This window comes from Mercenaria mercenaria, chromosome 1, assembly GCF_021730395.1.
Source record: "Mercenaria mercenaria strain notata chromosome 1, MADL_Memer_1, whole genome shotgun sequence".
Taxonomy (NCBI): Eukaryota; Metazoa; Mollusca; class Bivalvia; order Venerida; family Veneridae; genus Mercenaria; species Mercenaria mercenaria.
In genome coordinates this window covers 91,384,566-91,404,644 of record NC_069361.1, presented here as the reverse complement: position 1 = coordinate 91,404,644, position 20,079 = coordinate 91,384,566, and the positions used below count along the sequence as shown (strand labels likewise).

At 34.4% G+C, this 20,079-nt stretch overlaps 1 protein-coding gene across 2 annotated transcripts in view; it reads right to left on the bottom strand.

The window, feature by feature from the left end:
* LOC123530548 (triokinase/FMN cyclase-like) overlaps window positions 1–20,079 on the bottom strand; it is a 135,789-nt gene that overhangs the window by 82,859 nt on the left and 32,851 nt on the right. For both annotated transcript variants that reach the window (XM_053517218.1, XM_053517211.1), the window contains exon 2: window positions 2,574–2,784. In XM_053517218.1, coding sequence (XP_053373193.1) covers window positions 2,574–2,772 — 199 coding nt within the window. In that variant the 5' untranslated portion in view covers window positions 2,773–2,784. The remainder of the gene's footprint in view (window positions 1–2,573; window positions 2,785–20,079) is intronic.

Sequence of the window (20,079 nt, the reverse complement as noted above, 5' to 3'; positions counted from 1 at the left end):
ATTTCTGCAAAACTTTAAGCAAAATAACTATGTTAAAAGTACTAAGTAGGCATTATTTTGAAAAATAAAATCAAGAGTTATGGAACTTATCCTATGAGGTCATCTCATGATGCCACACAAATGTGTGAATTTTGAAAGCACACATAGTTTAAGACAAACCTGTGTACATACAAACTGTGTTTGTGGTGCAGAGCTAAAAAAGCTGCCAAGACTGACAAAAAGGTGACAACAACAGCTCTACTATTTGAAACAGATTGTCAAGCTAAAAACTGCACATAGAAGTCCAGACAATATGCCCATGTTCAGGTCATGATGATATGACCCTTGTTTAATTTCAGATGGATGGAAACCTTAAGACCAGCTGTGAACACAATATTCTGGTGAAGATGTAACATCTCAAACTTAAGCAAGAGGGTCATGGTGGTCCTAGATCATAAACCTAAATTTCACTGATTGTTTGAATACTTCTAAGAGTCCCACATGGAAAATACCAGAGAAATTATTTCAAAACTGGGCTAGGATTTTCTGCCCAGAAGAGTTTTTTCCACTAAATGAATACAGAATAAAATACACAGTGATGGAAATTGATTTCCCCTTTGATAGCCGTGCTTTTGACAAACTGGCAAAATTGTTTTGAGTTGGGATTTACTGTTTCACTGTGTACCAACATAGCTAACAGGTTATATGATGCAAAACAGGACTGAACATTTTGGTTTCACATCTCATTTACATCAAACTAAAAATATTGGGTATGGAATCAAATTTTTTATGCTTGCTGGTATCACTGAGATACAGCAAAACCAAGTGTTGGTCTCTTCTTAAGATTGTGTAAGGGTAAGGCTCTGGTTCAAAGGAAAAATTCTTTTCAAACACAAGCTGTAATCCCAAACATTCCGATCATGCTTGATGTAAATCAGGTAGATCATTGACCAAGATCTTCCTCTAGTGGTACTTTGTCATTTGGTAAAACTGATGGATGTTCCCGGAAATATTATTATTGCACATTAAAAGAATAAAAGTGGAATTCTCTGACTTGGCACTAATATAGTTCACTAATGTTGATTAACCAACAGGCAATATCTCATTGAAAAATCATTCAACTAGAACATGAAGAAAATATGCGCACCTCCTCGTGAGAGTAAAATGTCCTACGAATTTTCACTGAATTCCAACCAGTGGTTGCTGAGAAATATTTCTGACAAGGACTGTACTATAGTATAATAATGTTGAATAATCAAAGGGCAATAACTTGGTGAAAAATCATCCTATAAAAATTTGCTAAATTCCAACCAGTGGTTGCTGAGAAATACTTCTTACAAGAATTGTACTTTAGTATACTACTGTTAAATAATCAAAGGTCAATAACTTCATTAAAACTCATCTGACTGGAACATAAAAATAACATGCATATCTCCTCTTAATGATGAACCTTCCTATGAAGTATGGCTAAATTTTAACCAGTAATTGCTGAGAAATACTCCAGACAAGACCTGTACAGTTAGAAAAGCATACTAACATTGAATAATCAAAGGGCAATAACTCAGAGAAAATTCATCTGACCACAACATAAAGAAAATATGTGCATCTCCTCTTGATAGTGAATCTTCTTCTGAAGTTTCGGTAAATTCCCACCAGTGATTGCTGAGAAATATTCCATACAAGAATTGTACTGTACTATACTACTGAATAATCAAAGGCAATAACTCGGTGAAACAAGAGCTGTCAGTTGACAGCGCGCTCGAATATTCTCAGTGCTTGATAGTATAATATAAGCTATGGGTAAAACTTTAACATTACAATAAGCATATTCTAAGTCGAAAAGGTGCCATAATTCAGTCAAAATGCTCGATAGAGTTGCTTCCTCCTTTTTACAGACTGGGGTCATGATGGTAAACAAGTATGCAAAATATGAAAGCAATCTCTTAATGGACTTTGAAAATATTTGGGGTGGTACGCAACCTTGAGCATTACAATAAGCATATTCTAAGTTAAAAAGGGGCCACAATTCAGTCAAAATGCTTAGTAGAGTTGCCTCCTCCTTTTTACAGACTGGGATCATGATGGTAAACAAGTATGCAAAATATTGAAGCAATATCTTAATGGACTTTGAAAATATTTGGGGTGGTTCGCAAACTTTAACATTACAATAAGCATATTCTAAGTCGAAAAGGGACCATAATTCAGTCAAAATGCTTGACAGAGTTGCCTCCTACTTTTTACAGACTGGGGTCATGATGGTAAACAAGTATGCAGCAATATCTCAATGGACTTTGAAAATATTTTGGGTGGTACGCAAACTTCAATATTTGTGTGACGCTCATGCTAATGCCGATGCCAGTAGGATAGCTCCCCTATTCTTCGAATTGTCGAGATAAAAAATCATACAACCGGAACACAAAGACAAAATGCTCATGTCCTTTTGATAATGAATCTTCCTATAAAGTTTCCCTAAATTACAACCAGTGGTTGCTGAGAAATACTCTGGTCAAGAATGGTCAAACAGATGGCCGAACAGACAAAGTGGGGACTATATGCTTCTCCTTCAGGAAGCATAACAAAAGCAGTCCAAATACCAGCATGAGCAGGTTCATGACCAGATCCGCCCCCACACAGGAGTGTCACCTTCCCAGCTTTCTTCACACTCTCTATGTCTGCACGCACAACAACTCGAGTGTCCTTGATAAGCCGCAAACCTGGGTTGATAGTCACAAGCCCCTCAAGATTCTCATCAACACATCTCTCCACTGTGTTCAACAACTTCTTTCCAGACATTGTGCAATAAGACTGTAAAGACAAGAACTAAGAACTTTGTAAAGGTTAAAGTTGATTTTTTTCAAACAAAATTGAGCAATGTATCTAAAATTTTACAGACATACTCATATTCATATAAACATGTACTCAAAAAGTGTTCTTCTAAATTTGGTATGCTTTTGGTTTCAGATACTGCAAAACCTCCTGTTTAGTAAAAAAATGCGAAGCATATAGTAAGAACTATCCATAGCAACTGAATAGGAATCAAGAGTTTTCTTTGATTCGGTAATTTTTCAAAAAACTTGCATATTCATAAATAATAACAATAAACAAAGATAAACTTTTCAACCATACTATATTTCCCAAATTCTTAATAATCTGCATCTGACTTAACTTTAAACTTATTTATGAATTTATAAGACCTGTGTATAATGTGTTATAAATCTTTTAAGTTTATTTTCTCTGTTTTACTAACAAACTGTAAAAAAAGGATAGTAGATTAAAACTGAATTTAGTATTTTGAGATTTACTATCTATGATATACTATACCAGGAGTACACATTTCACCATGGTGAAAATGGTACTGCAGTACTGGTTCAAGCCATAAATTCCGCCACTTTTTGCAGTTTTTCATAAATATTTCTTTCTTTATACAACGATTTGTACAAAATTTCTACCATATGTGCTTTAATACAAGCAACATTGATTGTTATCATTAACGGCTGTTTACAGTATGGTTCACAATAAAACTGCGCTAAAAATAACGGACAGGTTTAGCCTCCACATTTTACCTTCTAGAGATTGTAAATATTCGGCCACTTTTTAAACATTAAATTGGTTATATTTTCAACATTGTCTTGGAAATAAATCGATGCTTCAGCCAAAATCGTTCTTTTTTCAACAAACTGCAATCAATTTTCAGTAGCATGCTTCGTGGGAAATATCTGCCAACAGAGATTTAAAAAAGGCTCGTCATTCTTCTCACACCAGCATGACGTAGTTTAAATTTTACGTCACTGTTTATCACACATTCTAGCATAAAATCTTTTCGGGGGTGTTTTAACAGGTGAGTAAACGTGTGTTAACAGAGAGATTCTCGCGCTCACGTGCTGTTATAACATCTTTTTATATATGAGCGTTGCATGGCAAAGCATAAATGTATTACAAACCCAAAACGGATAATTCAAAAGGAAATGACGTCAATGTGAACAAAACGTAGACTTCACTGAGCATTTCATGGAAATTCAATGACGTTGAGGGAAGATATATTCATTTACTTGCTTTACGCATTTTATACTAGTTAGCGCATGTTCTTTTTGTGTTTATAAATTTGAATTAACCCTTCCGGGCCTCAGCATAATGGAGCGCATGCGATGACGTCACGCAACCCACAAGACAAAATATTTGCCATTTAGAGTACGCAACTTTAGGTAACGGCAGCTTTTTTTCTACTCACCTCAAATTGTTGTTTTTTTGCCAACTTTGTTGCTGACGCAAGCGCTTGTGATGACACAGATGTGTTATCAAGCAACTGGCTCAAAAAAAAAGCTTTAAAGTGAGTGGCTGAATATTTACGACCTGGCCGAATTTACAACTCGAACCAGTATAGTGTTAATATCAGATAGATAGAGCCTTGAGTTACCAGTATTGGTGGGGATAAGGATTTATCTAAACATAGGCTGAATATACTGATATTCTGATACATTATTTATATCATAAAGATATCCAAATTATTTAAAATTGTCTTTCATTTTCAAATCAGAACCTTTTTATTAACATAAACGGTATGTCTAAATGCCGTCACTAGAATCAATGTACTCAATTAGTCCACGATTTTGTGGGATTTAATTGTTGAAGTATGGGCCCAAAAGTTAGTTGTCTTAAAAGCAATACATTCTGATAATGAAAATGAATACTGGTTGGGAACCAGTGGCTGGACAAATTTTCATATTTCAGCTCCATTACTTCCTCAAGAAATATTTGCACATAAATGAAACCAATACTGCACAAAATTCAGCTCCTTCTGCATCTGATGCTGTAATCAGCATCGTATTTTGAAGTAAAATATAGGTTCCATGGGGCCTTAAATGGGGTCACAAAAAGAAATTATTTTCCCCTTAAGGTAAACCAGTAGCCGCACAAATATTTTGACGATGGTTTGCTGTTATTAACTTATTTTGATGTCGAAATAAGTAATTAAACTATTTTTACACACTCCTTTATCATTAATCTCTCCAAAAATGTCTATGAAAGATAACCCGACTTTCAACTGCACCTACAAAAGCAAAAAGAGGCTCGCTATAAAAAACTTGCGTTTTGTCTAACACGAATTCTTGATAATTCAAATAGATATAGAATAAAATTCGTGCAAAAATCGACAGCCCTTCGTTTTATGTAACTATTACTGTGAAATTAAAAGGAGCACATGTTATCAGCAGACAATCAATATGTAGTTTAATTATTTCTTCCCCTACACTACTCCACATGCTTTCTACGTGCCCAATTTAAAGAAAGAAAGTTGTTTTGTAATATTTGTGTCAAGTAAGGTTAATCATAGCACAGGCAGAAGATGCCACCAAACAGTCTCGCCACCACCTGCAAGCAGCAATATAAGGTGTGGATGATGGAGACATGCTTTGTAGTTACATTGTCCCAATTTAGTGAACAAAAATTCATTAAAATTTACACATAAGTATTTCAAATCACCATCATTTTCTTGTTTTAAGCTAGTATCACACTGCCCTGGATGGGCTTGCGGATGAGTTCTTGATTCCCATCCCCGGATTGCTCCAGGTGTGTAAGAAATAAAATGGAATTCGCAAATTTGTACGGTATAAATCTCTAATGCAATCCAAACAGAACCTTAATTAACCTTATTAGAACCGGAATAAAACCAATATAGCTCATATTTTTTTACCACAGTGACTGTCTTCTGGATTGTTATGATCTTTTCAGAACTGTTACAGATTTAGTATGTAGCAAAATTTTGAGCATGCAGGGCACTGAATTGGTTGTGTTGGCTGTTTTTGGGGCCAAATATGGGCCCCATTCCCCTCATAAAATAATGTTTTTTTTTTCCCCTTTCTCAGAAGTAAATTCCCCTGATAATAGGTTGTTTGACACAACTTAACTAGTTATGAACTCTCAAGTTATATTATCATGCCTCTAAAGAAGGTAACTGCTGCAATATAGTTACATTAGTTAGAAATGCTTGAAAACAGTATTACTAAGTGTGAAAAGTAGTAACATTATATACAGGTCTAAAAACTTCCCCTTTTTGTCTTAAAAAACCCCAAAAAATTCCCCTTCCTGAGGGTATGGGTACCTGTCCCCAAAAGTTGTCTAGTGCCCTGGTATGTTGAAAACTTCACACCCATGCCTCCAGATGCCCCCAATTTTTAAACTGACACACCAGATGACTTACGAATGAGTTAAGAGTTCTACGTGTGCGTTACGGATGCTATCCAGAACTCATCCGCAAGCCCATACGGTGCAGTGTGATTCTAGCTTAAGACATATTTTGCTCTGGTTGACACCTGTGATGCAGTTAGTAAGTTCACACAATCAGTGCAAAAACTGTTGGTATCATACAACTCCCTGTTCAAACAAAGCTTATGGTAAACAAAATACGCCAATTCTGGTACCCCACTGATTCAGTAACTCACAAACTGTATGCATATAGCAGTACGATATCTACCAGGTCTAGGAAAGTGTTATATTTCGATCTATAAATTTACCGATCAAATGTTTGAAAACTGCTAAAATCATACTTGGACTCAAAATGGCAGCTTGAAATTAATTGATTTAGTTATGGTATGCATAAGTGTAACGTTTTAGTGCCATGTACTGGCATCCACACGGACAGACACACACAAATCCCGTCGGTGAAAAGCTAGCTCATCAGCAAAGGTGATTCATTGCGCCTATATACTGTCATTTTACTCCAATGACAATTGACAGGTTTACAAATTTGCATATTAATGGAATTACTTCCCTCTATGCATTCAATAATCGTTACATTACTTTCCCCTCCGAGAAATTTCATCCCGAGATTTGGCCTAGGAAATGCATGGGTAAGGCAACTCCAGTCCGGCAGTTGACTTCATCCCACCGCTGCCACCATTTGTAACGTTTTAGTGCCATGTACTGGCATCCACACGGACAGACACACACAAATCCCGTCAGTGAAAAGCTAGCTCATCACCAAAGGTGATTTTTTGCGCCTATATACTGTCATTTTACTCCAATGACAATTGACAGGTTTACAAATTTGCATATTAATGGAATTACTTCCCTCTATGCATTCAGTAATCGTTACATAAGTACTGGTACTGATGATAAACCCGGACAGATGATAAAGTCGAACACCATGGAAATATTCGATTGCAATCGGTTATTTATAAAATTGAACACACCATCTAATAGCTTCCACTTACAACACCAACTGGTGTAAACAAAAACAAAATTGGTAAATATTCTGTATAAATAAATGACTTACATAAATTTGTTTAAAAAATATTTATCCAAAATTACTGGGGAAGAGGTTGTTTTATTGTGCATGCTCACTGCCGAAACATGAAGGCCTGACATTTGTTAAATTTTCATTACTTGATCAGGAATGACTGTTACAGCTTTTTGGGAAAAGTTTCAATATAATAATACAAAGAAAATTTTGTAAATGACAAAGGGTTCGAATTTATCATCAGTCAACGTTCATAAAGTCCCCTTTTTACATACCCCTTTCAGGCCTTCACTTCGTGTGAGTTTGCTTACTAAATATAAATTTGAATTATGTAAAGTTTTCAGCAAAGGTTAAGCTTTATTTTGATACCGACCATTGATTTCAGTTTGCAGAAATAAAAAAGTTACAGGTAAAAAACCTCATTTTCTGTTCAGGTTTATCGTCAGTACAGTGCTTTAGGGTATAGCGGATTTAAGGGTATAGAGGATAGATTGATAAATTTTATATTTAAACTTGAATTATTGTATAAATTTTCATATCATTCTTTTACTGGCATGCAAACAGATATTCTGACATACATTTTAAATATTTGCTTGTTGTGTTATTTTTCATATGTCATCAAATGTAAAATAAAGCTATCCCCTGTAGATTAAATTGGTGTATATGTAAAAAACGTCAGTGAATGAAAAGTATTTGATAGATATTTAAAAAGCTGCATGTTTTTGAAAAGAGAATACATTATTATTCTGATTTATATTAAAGAAATCTCGGAAAGTTTGTTAAGATGTGGATTTTAAACTAATAATGTAAAAAATGACCAAAGCTATCCTGTACACCCTAAATCAGCATATATGTAAACAATGGCATGGAGAGAAAAAAACATATGAATTTCTATGAAAAGGTGACCGTTTTAAGAACAGATGTTTTCTGCCTGATATACTGAATAAAAACTACTATTTTCATTTGTTTGAATTGGAATGCAGGAAAAATCAGTTAGCCATCCCCTATACCCTAAAGCACTGTACCAGTAAAGGTCAATTGTAACTTTCAGACATTTCAGTTGACTCTTTTTTTTTTGAAAATGCCAAAAACTCAGAAAATAAAAACGGCTGAAACTCACAAATGACGTTAATTTATGCATACTTTGAATAAACCAATTAATTTCAAGCTGCGGTTTTGGGAATAAATGTAATTTCATCAGTTTTCATACACACAATCTGTAAATTTACGAAGGATTGATAGCCTTGTCAATGTTTCAACGGTGTGTAGTGTTACCAGTTCAATTCGGAAAGGAACGGGTATTTTCGTATTGCAGTTTGATGTCTTATAAAACAAATAAAATCCTTAGATGGAAGTTAGTAGCTGACAATAATTATTTATCTAGAAAAATGATGTTATAATACCGCCACAACCGCTGCCGCTGCAAAGGTTAGAAATTATAACGGTCATTCGTAAAAATAACTTTATTGTGAAAATTTACAAGAAATAATGATGGGCGGCCGCACTCTATGTCCTCTCGTCCATCTAAAACCACTCCTGGAATGTGTTGTTATACTGGTCTTTATTTTAAATACACTAGATTTGTTATTATTTATTGTTTCTTTCAGTATATAACAGTAATCCAGCGTCATTTGCTATATCTAAAAAAAATCAAAGTACTGAGAGGACTGATGGGGGCAATGCTTTGCAGTTTCAAGACTTGATGTAATCCATTCATGTCATCTGGTCAGGGAAGTACATGCAGGCATAATGTAATGCACTTGTGTGTGGCAAGAAATTGAGTGGGCACAACTTTCATAGTGTAGAACAATAAAATTTATTAACTTTGTGTTCAATACACTTCTATATTTTGTTCAAAAGGTAAAGATAAAAAAAATCTAGTCTTATTCAATAGCAGTTGTTCATCGACAAACAAAAACCTTTCATTGCCAGGTTTGATAAAATGAAAAAGATAAAGCTATACAATGTACTTCAATTTCTTCAATACTTCTGTTTGCACTCATGTGTTCTTGACAGTCTAACAAAAACAGGCAAACTTTGTAACACTTTATGAAAGTTTTGAAAGAAAGTCAAAATATTCTACTATGTGAAAGTTTAAAGGAACAGGAATTCCTTGAACTGAGATTGAAAAAAAAAACAACTAGGCTATGTTTTCTAATGTGTACACTACTTATCAATCAGATAAGTCGGGAATGTTTTTTGCTACAAATAAGCAGCATTTTAATAAGAAATCGTCATAAGTTAACACACAAACATCTGTAAAAATATTTTTATAGATCTACATTTTTCCATTCCAACTATTGCTAAAATTCAGTAACTGTTTTCTTAAAAACATACATGACATATGATGATATTATTATTATTATTGTTTGTTATGTTTGTTGATCTAAATAACATTGTCTGTTTCAATATTAGTTTATTTAATATACACCTGCATTTCAAACTATTAATATTATAATATAAGAAATACATTAAACACCATGAAAACCGTGATTCGTCATATCAATGAACCTACCGGACTGGCGTATACAGTTAGGTTCGAGTAAATTAGGATACAAAACGCCCGTGGGAAAAGAGCAAGATTTCTGGCGGTTCTGCTTTCGAATATCACCATCAGAAACCATTTGCACCCTCAGATAAATGAAATACATTAAACTGGTAACATAAATGTACATCTGCAGGGATAATTACCAAGTAAATGTGGCCAAAATATAACGGGCACCTGCGGCAAGTTATCATCGCGGAATAGCAAAAAATACCCGGTCTGAAAAATGAATATAATACGTATATGTACGCGCAATTATAACAGTATTTAGCGCACTCTTTACGTTAAACGATAATTTTCATGCAGATAAATACCAGTTTGATCAGCGTATATGGCGTTTTTGATATAAAAATCTGGGAATGAATTTTTACTTCGATTTTTTTCAAGTTTTTTCCCGAACATTATATGTTAAACACGTCATATACATAATGTTCTGATCTTTAGACTAAAGAACCGGGCACATGTTCAGTTCGGGAAATGCCGTACTTTTCCAGAATAAGCGCGTTTCTGTTGGCCTTATAGTGAGGTAGGATTTCTGGAAAAAGTAAAAAAAAAACCCATCTCCCCTGACTTGCGGTGTCGTGGTGGTTGCTATTGAAATTACTGCATGCCTGCAAGATTCTGATGCCATAACTTTTGACAACATCTCCGTGGATACAAACCTTTCCTAGATGACATGTATATTCAGGATGCCCTCTCCAATTCACAGTGCATATCCATATCGACGGACTCTGCGAAATCTGCTATATCGGCGGTTTCTTTGCGTCGGCGCCGGCTATTCTTTGCTATAAACAGTCCCCAGGTTGGTATGGGAGGCGAAAAATCGATTTTGCTCGCAACTCGGTGAAATTTGTTGATGGTGTCCTGACATAGAACACTAGCCCGGCTTTTTCCACAGTCTTTAACCAGTTTTTGCTTTGATATCATACATATCAAGCGCACTATTTGTTTTCATTTATATTCATTTTTACTCCGATTTTTTTCAAGTTTTTTCCCGAACATTATATGTTAAACACGTCATATACATAATGTTCTGATCTTTAGACTAAAGAAAAATATTCTTCCAAATAATAAAGACAAATAGACCGAAGTGTAAATGGAATTTTTCAAAACCCTTTACCTTCGGTTTTGTCGGGGCACCGGCGGTGTCTCTGCATACCATCTGCATACCAGATTTTTTTCTTGATGCACAGGCAGGCTCTCTTCATTACGCACAGAGAGGGTCTATGCTAATGACTATCTGGAAACATTATAGCTTAATTAATTTAATTTGGTGTGTATATCTGACTTTTTATAACTGCCAACCTGTTTATACTACCCGTTAAGAAGATCATTTCCTCGCGTTTCACTTTGAACAACTTCAAACAGAAAACCGATAGTTTGATATGAGTTTGATATCGCCGCAGTATATACGTCACAGTCGCCAGCTGTCGTTTACTCTTACAATAACAAGCGTGTAGGCAAATAAAAATTTAGTTGTTTGTTTTATCTATTGGTTTCTAATTTAAGATAACTGTTCAAATGCAGTATGAAAGTTCAACATTTCTATTTACACGAAAATGTAACGCCAACATATGCACATCATGGAAGGCACGTTCAACTTTCCCGCCAAAACCCGTATTAACTAGCTCTTGTTTTACGAGACATTCAGAAAGTGTGTCGTTCTTAATAATAAAAAGCAGAATGGCGTTATTGTAGATAATGTATAAGACACTTTCAACAAAATACAATTTTGAAAGAATTATTTTCCGTCAAGGGCATCTTGACTTTGAGAAGTACATGTATGTCATGACACCGAAAAGACTGGCGATTCCTAGAACAATAGTCCCGATTCATTCTTAAATTTCAAGCAGTTCCATAACACTAAGGATAAGGATGTCGTGCGGTGCATGTCTCGGCAAAACAGGTTTTAAAAACATTTATTAAATATGGGTATAACGCGAAAATTACCACTTTGTGTTATATGTTGGACATACGATTTTTAATACTGACGATTGTTATGAATAATAAAACAGAAACTGTTCAGAAAAGCATATGAAATATTAATTTACCACGTTTAAAAGTCTTACTTGTGTTTTGATTAAAGCATAAATCGAATTTTTGACAAAAGTCGCACACTGATCTTGTCAAAAGTATTTCGAATGCGGAAAATGGGATATATCTGCAATCATTTACCCACAAGCTCACCATTATGACATGTTTAGCAACCTAAAAAAGCTGTTTGAGATGCAAGCTGGCTTTGGTGATGGGAAGATTCGACTGAAAAATAGGTACAATTCCCAGTGCACAACAGTTACATCTAATTTGGTCGAAACGTCTTTGCAGAGAAAACATGTGACGTGTAAAAATTGCAGTTAAGGATTTTTTAACGTTGAATAATTACATATTTGTGAACACAGTCCTCATAAAACATGTTTCACTATGTATGTGGCACTTCCATGAATCAGACACTGATACCTTTCTGGCAATGTCGTAACAAATGACATATTACCGATAACAAATATATGTTTAAAAGCATAATATGTTTTCTTCGTTTATTATAGAATGCGCCACCCCTCATTTTTCAACGGTCTGTTATAAAATTTTCACAGATTAAAATTGGCGATATTTCCGAAAGTGTTTTTTTCTCCATTTCGCTGCCATGACAACTAACGTTGTCCTTTAAACACGGCGCAAAATGACATACTTTATTTACATTAATTCGAATTTAGTTTTTGTTTCTGTTGCTGGATAAAATCACAAAAATAATAAAAGTAGATGTTATTTCGGGTTTATGACAAAACATCGACAGACAAAACATCGACACGACAATTGATCGATGCGACAAAAGATCGACATGTCGCATAGTGTCGTGTCGGCGTTTTGTCGCATTTATGGTCGAAAATAATTTTGATCATACGATTATCATACGATCATGATTTTGATCATACAATTATCATTCATAAGCATTTACGTGCTCTAAATGCGAGTTAAAGTCCGGATAGGACGAGTGGACCTCGCTGTATACTCGACCGACCGGGCGAGTGGTTTTTACGTCGTAACTTTACCAAAATTCAGAAATTACATCGAAATACGTCAACAAACTTTGAGATGGTTCAGTAGATTACCTGGATTGACTGGAATTTACCCGCGAATCGTAAAGATATAAAAACGTCATGACGGTAATTTTCAGTTCCACCAGCACGTGCGACCTGTTGTAATATCTAATCTACAGCGTACACAAAAAAAAAAAACGCGCGTAGTGCATTCATTTTTTAATATCGCTTAATTTTTTCAACACTGTTTGAGACAGTTGGAATTCTATAACGATTTTAATTAGATATCGACAGAAATGTCTTCAGTTGTTAAATTAGTGTCCTGTATTGTATATAATCTTTCATTCTCATATTATTTTTCTGATAACATGTATCTTTGTGTGTTTTATTTTGTCATAATTTTATCCATGTTTGTATATAGCCATGTATATGTGGACAATATTGTAAACTGGCTTAGCCAAATATGTTATCCACTATAAATAAAGTCGTTATTATTATTATTAATGTAGGCAAACTTCTATAAAAACGGCGAATTTTCATATGATTATTTGTAAAACTTTTAACAGCGCGATCTTGATTAATTATTTCTTTCTAAAAGTAAATAAATGATCATACTATGGGCATAAGATTCAGACTTTTGACCAGAAAGTACAAAAAAACAGAATAAAAAAACCTTTAAATAACGAAAAAACGTCAGCAATTTAAATACATGGAGTAAAACGATTTTTGGCAAACAGATTTCTGTTAGTCTGGCAGAATATGTTACGTTACCTCGTGAACGTAGATAGAAATGTGGTTTTGAAATATATTATACGGGATATCGCACATTCGCTTTTAATAACAAATTAAAGAAGAAACTTTTTGATTGACTTCTACTTCTCAACAAAGAAGTATAAAATACATATTTTATTTCTATAGCTCTTTGTTCTCAATAATTTGAAAATTTGAAGAACACGGCATTGTGCTCTGCTATACATGGCATACGCACGTTTACTGTACACGTGTGCGCATGTCCAAGTAAAATAAACGGACTTAGTCGACTATGACATTAGTGCATGACACAGTAAAACAAACCAATAGCACGATTCTATTACATCTTTTATTCCAGAAATTGTATTGAGAAAAAAGAAGCCACGTAAAACCTTTACCGAATAAGGACACTCTATACATTTTAAAGCAATAGCAAGACTACAAATTCGACAGGCTGATACAGAAATATTTTAATGAACAGAAATAAAAACAATTAAAGCGGAAAACAAACAAAATTTTGATTTGGGCCTAACCGAGTGTTTTGCATCATGCCTTCCATACTGAAATGTACACGCGCGCAACTCCCGATGACATGTCGGGTAAGCTTCAAAGACATGTACCGAGGTCACGGAGGGCAAACAGGTGTTTGAGTGATTCACAAGTAAACGACTGCAACCTGGCAAACGGGAAACGTCTTCTAAATGGCAGAGAATCGCCGGTGCCAACGCAAGAAACCGCCGATAAAGCATATTTAGAACAGAGTCCGTCGATATGGATATGCACCGTGCAATTGTGTATTAAATTCTAGTAACTATTTGAAATTCAATTCAAAGACAGACGAAGGGCAATCACAAAAGATAGGTGAGCTAAAACTTCAGTTCTTAGGAAATATATAGATAGTATACAAAACTACAAGACTTTTTCAAAATTATGGTAGTACATAATCCGACACGTGAGCTTTTTCATTTGGCATAGTGTCAGGTGTGCAGCCTGTATGTTATTTAATAAATTTCGAGTTATTAACTTCCATATAATATTTTACCATTTTAGCCACATGTGGAAGGTTTTCAAACATACTACACATGTACATGTACTCCTGGATTCAGTTTGAACCATAGGTACACGGTGCACGGCGCGTGGCCACTACTGAAACAACTACACCCTCCTCTACAACTCCCCAAAACACTTATGCACATAAAATGTATTCTAAAATCTATTAAACATCATCCAAACATGATAACTATTGACAGAAGTCAATTATAATTATGGACCAGCCCAAAAAAAATTTTTTGGTGGGAGGTGGGGGGGGGGGGGGGGGGGGGGCGGGGGTAGTAGTTTCAGTCATGTCATCGCCACGCGCCGTGCACCTGTGGTTTGAACTAAAGGCTAAGGTACACAAATGGGGGTAGGTCATATACTGATGTATTGTAGTATGCGTACAGCATAATTATGGATGTGTAGGTATATTCTGTCAATAAAATATTGCATTAACATTCATTAAATTGAGCGTATCTGTCATTAATAGTTTAAAATCATCGCATTGGTCGAGAGGGCTAAGGCGCTTCCCACGGTTCGACCTCTGGCTACTCAAACTGCGGTGTGTCCTTGGATAGGGCACTTTATTACGATTGCCTCAGTCGACCCAGCTGTAAATGGGTACCAGCAAAGTGCTAGGGGTAAGGTAGCTCTATAAAATTTGCCTTTTTTACCCTTCTTTTCCCGTTAAAATATTACTAGCTGTCTCGTCAGTTTTCGTCCTATGTCTGTTCTTATGCAGGTTTGTAAATCGAGTTTTACACAGACAGCTTACATCAGAATAAACATGTTTATTTCCATGCATGCTTATTTTGATTTACTTTTCGATTCATCGAATAATTAACAACTTTACCCCGCACCCCCACCCCCTACCACTCTATGGCCTCACAAGTTTGCTTATAACATATTGTCCCAATCGTAGGCATTTTCTCTCTTTAGTGCAGGATCCAAATCTTGATCCTAATTGTACTTGGCTTGTCACGCATTATTTCGCAACTTATGTTTTATTATTATTAACAAGACCTAATATGATAAAGTTTATTGATTTGTTTACGACAGGAAACCATATCAAACTGAAAAAAAACTTAGTATAATGTGTGACAAGATAATGAAATATCTAATTAATTTTCAAACATACCTGTGACCTATTGACATCACACATATATATATATTTTACCAGTTAAGTATAGATTACTTAGCGCTTTTTAAAAATATGTATGTAGAAAATAGCTGACTACATCAGCAGTCTAACCTCACTTTCGATTGTACAGTTAGACTGCTGGCACAGGTGGTCAAGTTATTTCAGACTATTCTCTTGTATTTAACTTTCTTGCTCGTCTAAAGCTTTCGTCTCTTAATTTTTAGGCAGCTAGGAGTTCAAGACATATTTATAATAAAACATATTTATAATACGGTAAACATTTAAATAATAATAATAATGATACGCACAACAACAACAATAATAAGAGAAAACACATACGGATTCATTCTTAGAGAAACTATTATTTTTCATAGAGCAAAGAGGATATTTTACTGTAAAGTGTATTATTGTGTTTATATACTGAACAGCAAAAGAAACAATCCAGATGTATATTTGGTATATTTTGAAATTAAGAATTAATTTTTCAGATTCGAACTGTTTATCATACCAAAATTACACCTGAAGATCTTCACGTGATAAATAAAATCAATCAACCGTGAAGTCAGTAGTCCCACAATAGCCGTTTGAAAGGCTATATCTTCTGCGCGTTAGTTGCATTGTAACATCCCATTTGGGCGCTCGCGCTAAATTTGATTCAGTCATGCGGTGCAACCAACAATATTTTTAAAACTTTATGCTGTTTTTCGAGTTAGCCAATTCACTCCGTGAGAACTACGTTCCAACGCAAGTCATGTCTAAACGATATCATGTGACACATCTCAACGACTTCTGGCTACGGTATCGCTCAATATGTCACGGCTTATATAATTTTCATATATATTAATTACTTTGATTATATTTATTTATGTCTTGACATGAACATGAATTCAGATTCAAAAAGTAATCGCATAGATTGATTAAAACTTTTAGATTTTTAAAGAACAGAACAGAACAGAACATATCTTTATTTTCACCCAGGTATCACACAGAATACAACATGGGGTATAACAAAGAAACATTTGCAAGTTCAACATTGAAATTTTCCAGTACAAGAGAGTGACTAAAAAGAAAAATGTTATTGCTACATATATACTGTATACTATAACAAACCGGAGAGTTAATTACTAAGTACTGACTGTATATGGTACAAGGGGGAGAGACAGCTATTACAGATAGTGAGTCTCAGCTAAAGCAGGCGTCTGTTATTAAGAAAATAGAAGCATTTTGCTATTTTCCAGAATAAAACAATATACTACATAAGCAATACTTACAGACAGTCAATGATCGATTAAAGGCAATGCCAGTTTTAATCTTAGAAATATATTTCTGCAATTGCTTGATCATAAACACGCAATATTTATTTAATATCATGTTTCTCTCTCTAACCGATGATGTTACTAACTCTAAACGCGACACAGGTAAGCGTTACTGACACTCATCGAAGTCTTGTGACTACATTACTTATATTCGAGTAAAACATACCAGCAAGTCTGTGACTGAAAATCAGATTTTGTTCCAAGTATGTATTTTTTTCTCATTTAATGGTATCCCGAAGATATCTTTGTCCAAATGAAAGCAATATGTACGAGGTGGGGCGGAGTTCAGTTATACTATTACATGTGCACACTTTAATTGTTATAAAGTCTGTAAAAAGATTCTTTTGAAGCACATGACGAAACTAAGCAACATAGTGCGACTTTAGGAAGAATGAATGCATATTTCTCGATGCAATTCTAAAAACCTTTTTTATAATTACTACACGTGTATTATTCATTATAGCAACGATATAAATTTTGTTCTTAAGGAGGTAGGTTACCTTGTTACAAGGGTAAATTCAAGTTAGTTTAACCACAGCATTTATTTGTATTTCGTGTAATATGAAGTTTTACCTGCTACAATCTCAATTTCGTTTGTCTCTGTCCCTTCAAATTCATTTTTTTATCCAGGATCGAAGAACATGACCATCTAAAGGTATTTCATATTGAAAGAAGAAGGAAAATACGGATATTTAACACTTTTCAGTGTTTTAGTTTCATTGATATCCGTAGAAGTCTGCATAATTGATAAGTTTACGAATATGCACGTTAGCTTTCTAATATAAGCTTTAAATGTATATGTCGCGGGGCTCGTGTTTCCATGGTAACGCATTTTCTCTCATTTTAAAACAACTATGTATAAAAATAGGGGTTTTCGACGGCTTAAGTGGCATTCTGTTAATGACCAACATGGAATATTTGGGAAATATTATAAGCAAAATACCAAGCACTTTACATGGTACCCTATTTTTCTTAAAGTTTACAGTAACCATGGCAACAGAGATGTTTAAAATAGCTTATATCTTGCTTTTTGTCGAAATTTCTTATAAAAAATATTGAATAAGATTATCATTCTAGTTAATGTAGCTTTAAAACATATTATTTCTAACGTAAGTTATATTTTCTTGTTATTTGCATTGATTCAAACAAATTTCACAGCTTAGAATACATACGGCAGTACCCCTCGTCTGGCATTTTTCATGGAAAAATCGTTCAGCATGCTGCTATTATTCTCATGGATATTGTTGAAATGAAAATAAAAAGCCGAAGCTGTGTTTCTTAAATAGACCAGTGTCAACGCTTTTGAATTTTACATTTTGATACATAGGTCACGGGCTTCGTTTCCATGGTAACATCAATTAAATTCAAGGAACCACATTTTTCTACTGAAATTTGAACAATTTTAGATCTTAGTTTTAGTATATAAGTAACAAATTATCAACGGAACCTGAAAAATAGGTATTACCAATCAAACTGCTAGATTTTTTATTTGAAAATGGCCGTAACAAGTAACCTTTCATCCAACTATATTCCAAATAACATTGGTTACCATCATCCATTTTCTTACAATCCGCATAACGTTTCAATTTAACTACATAAAAGAAGCAAGATATTGATGATTATTCAGAGCAAAAGATTCATAAAAAATATTTCAGCAAATATTTGTTATTTGAAGATAGTTAAAATAAAGAAAATGCACAGAATTACGTACTTTCAAGATAAAATCTATTAATTTTGCGCGGTAACAGACACGTAACGTCATGACGTCAATGACGTCATTTTAAGGCAACATTGTTTTGAAGCGTTTCTGCGGCAATTGATTCATTATTTCTGCATTATTAAACCATAAAGTATCAGATCGGAGGCAGGTTCATGATTTGTTTTCAGGAGAATGAATATACAAACACATTTAATTTGTCGTAAACGTCGTCGTAAATCGTCACGTTAGCTTCCGGTTGGACATGCGCACATACGAATATGAAGGTAACCTACCTCCTTAATTAAGCTAGAGTGGAACTGAAAATGTCTTAGTTAAAGAACTTAAAAACGTGATGACATCCATCCATGAAACTGACGTCACAATTGGGGACATGCACCTGATATGTAACTGGAACGTCAATATGTATATGTTATGAATGTTTCTTATTGCAGAGTTGGTGCAGCCGTTCTGCGCATGCGCGGAATTATTATCAAATGGAACGCACGGCAAAATACTCATTTTTTTGCATGTCCGCACGTATTTAGTGTATAATGTGCATAATATACTGACTAAAGGTTAGGGTTAGAATCACCATGGTTACAAAATATATACATTTAAGGTATTTTTGTTCAAATTTACTATTTAGTTAAGGTAGTTCTGCACGTTTGATAAACCGGAAGTGATGGCGTAACGTCATTTATCCGGAAAACGTAGAATAAAGCCTGGATTCGGCGTACGGAAATGAAAATAATTTTATGATTTAATCTAAACCTGTGAATAGATTTATTACAATGGCACTGTTGCTATATTTCTTAAGTCAAAATAAGATATTTAAACATATGACACGTTAAAAAATTCATAAAAATGTCTTAAAATTAGCGTGAAATGTGCAGTTTACTTTAATCTTGGTCAAATATCTCAAAAATAAGCACACGGACCTACACATTTTATTTCACCAAATTATAGGTAATATGTTTATTTACAACTGTAAGAAGTTTCAACAAAATCTACATTGTAGAAAAATTTCTATTCGCGAAAATGTTATGAAAGTTATGATTTTCCCATAGACTCCCATTATGAAATATTGCGTGAGGTCCAAATTTTTCAAATCAGTCTAGCAAAAATTCAAGCACACGACCCTATCTTTTTTATTTGCTGAATTTTCGAGGTATATTACGAAGTTTTGAAAAATCAGTGTTTAATCAAATTCTACATTGTAGAAAAAATTTCGATCCAAACATGCAGTACTACCTTAATCCGGTATATACCGGAGTCTGTAATATATCACGGGCGCACCAACTCTGTATTTAGTCACAGCCATATGTTATTAACTTTGTATGTGAGT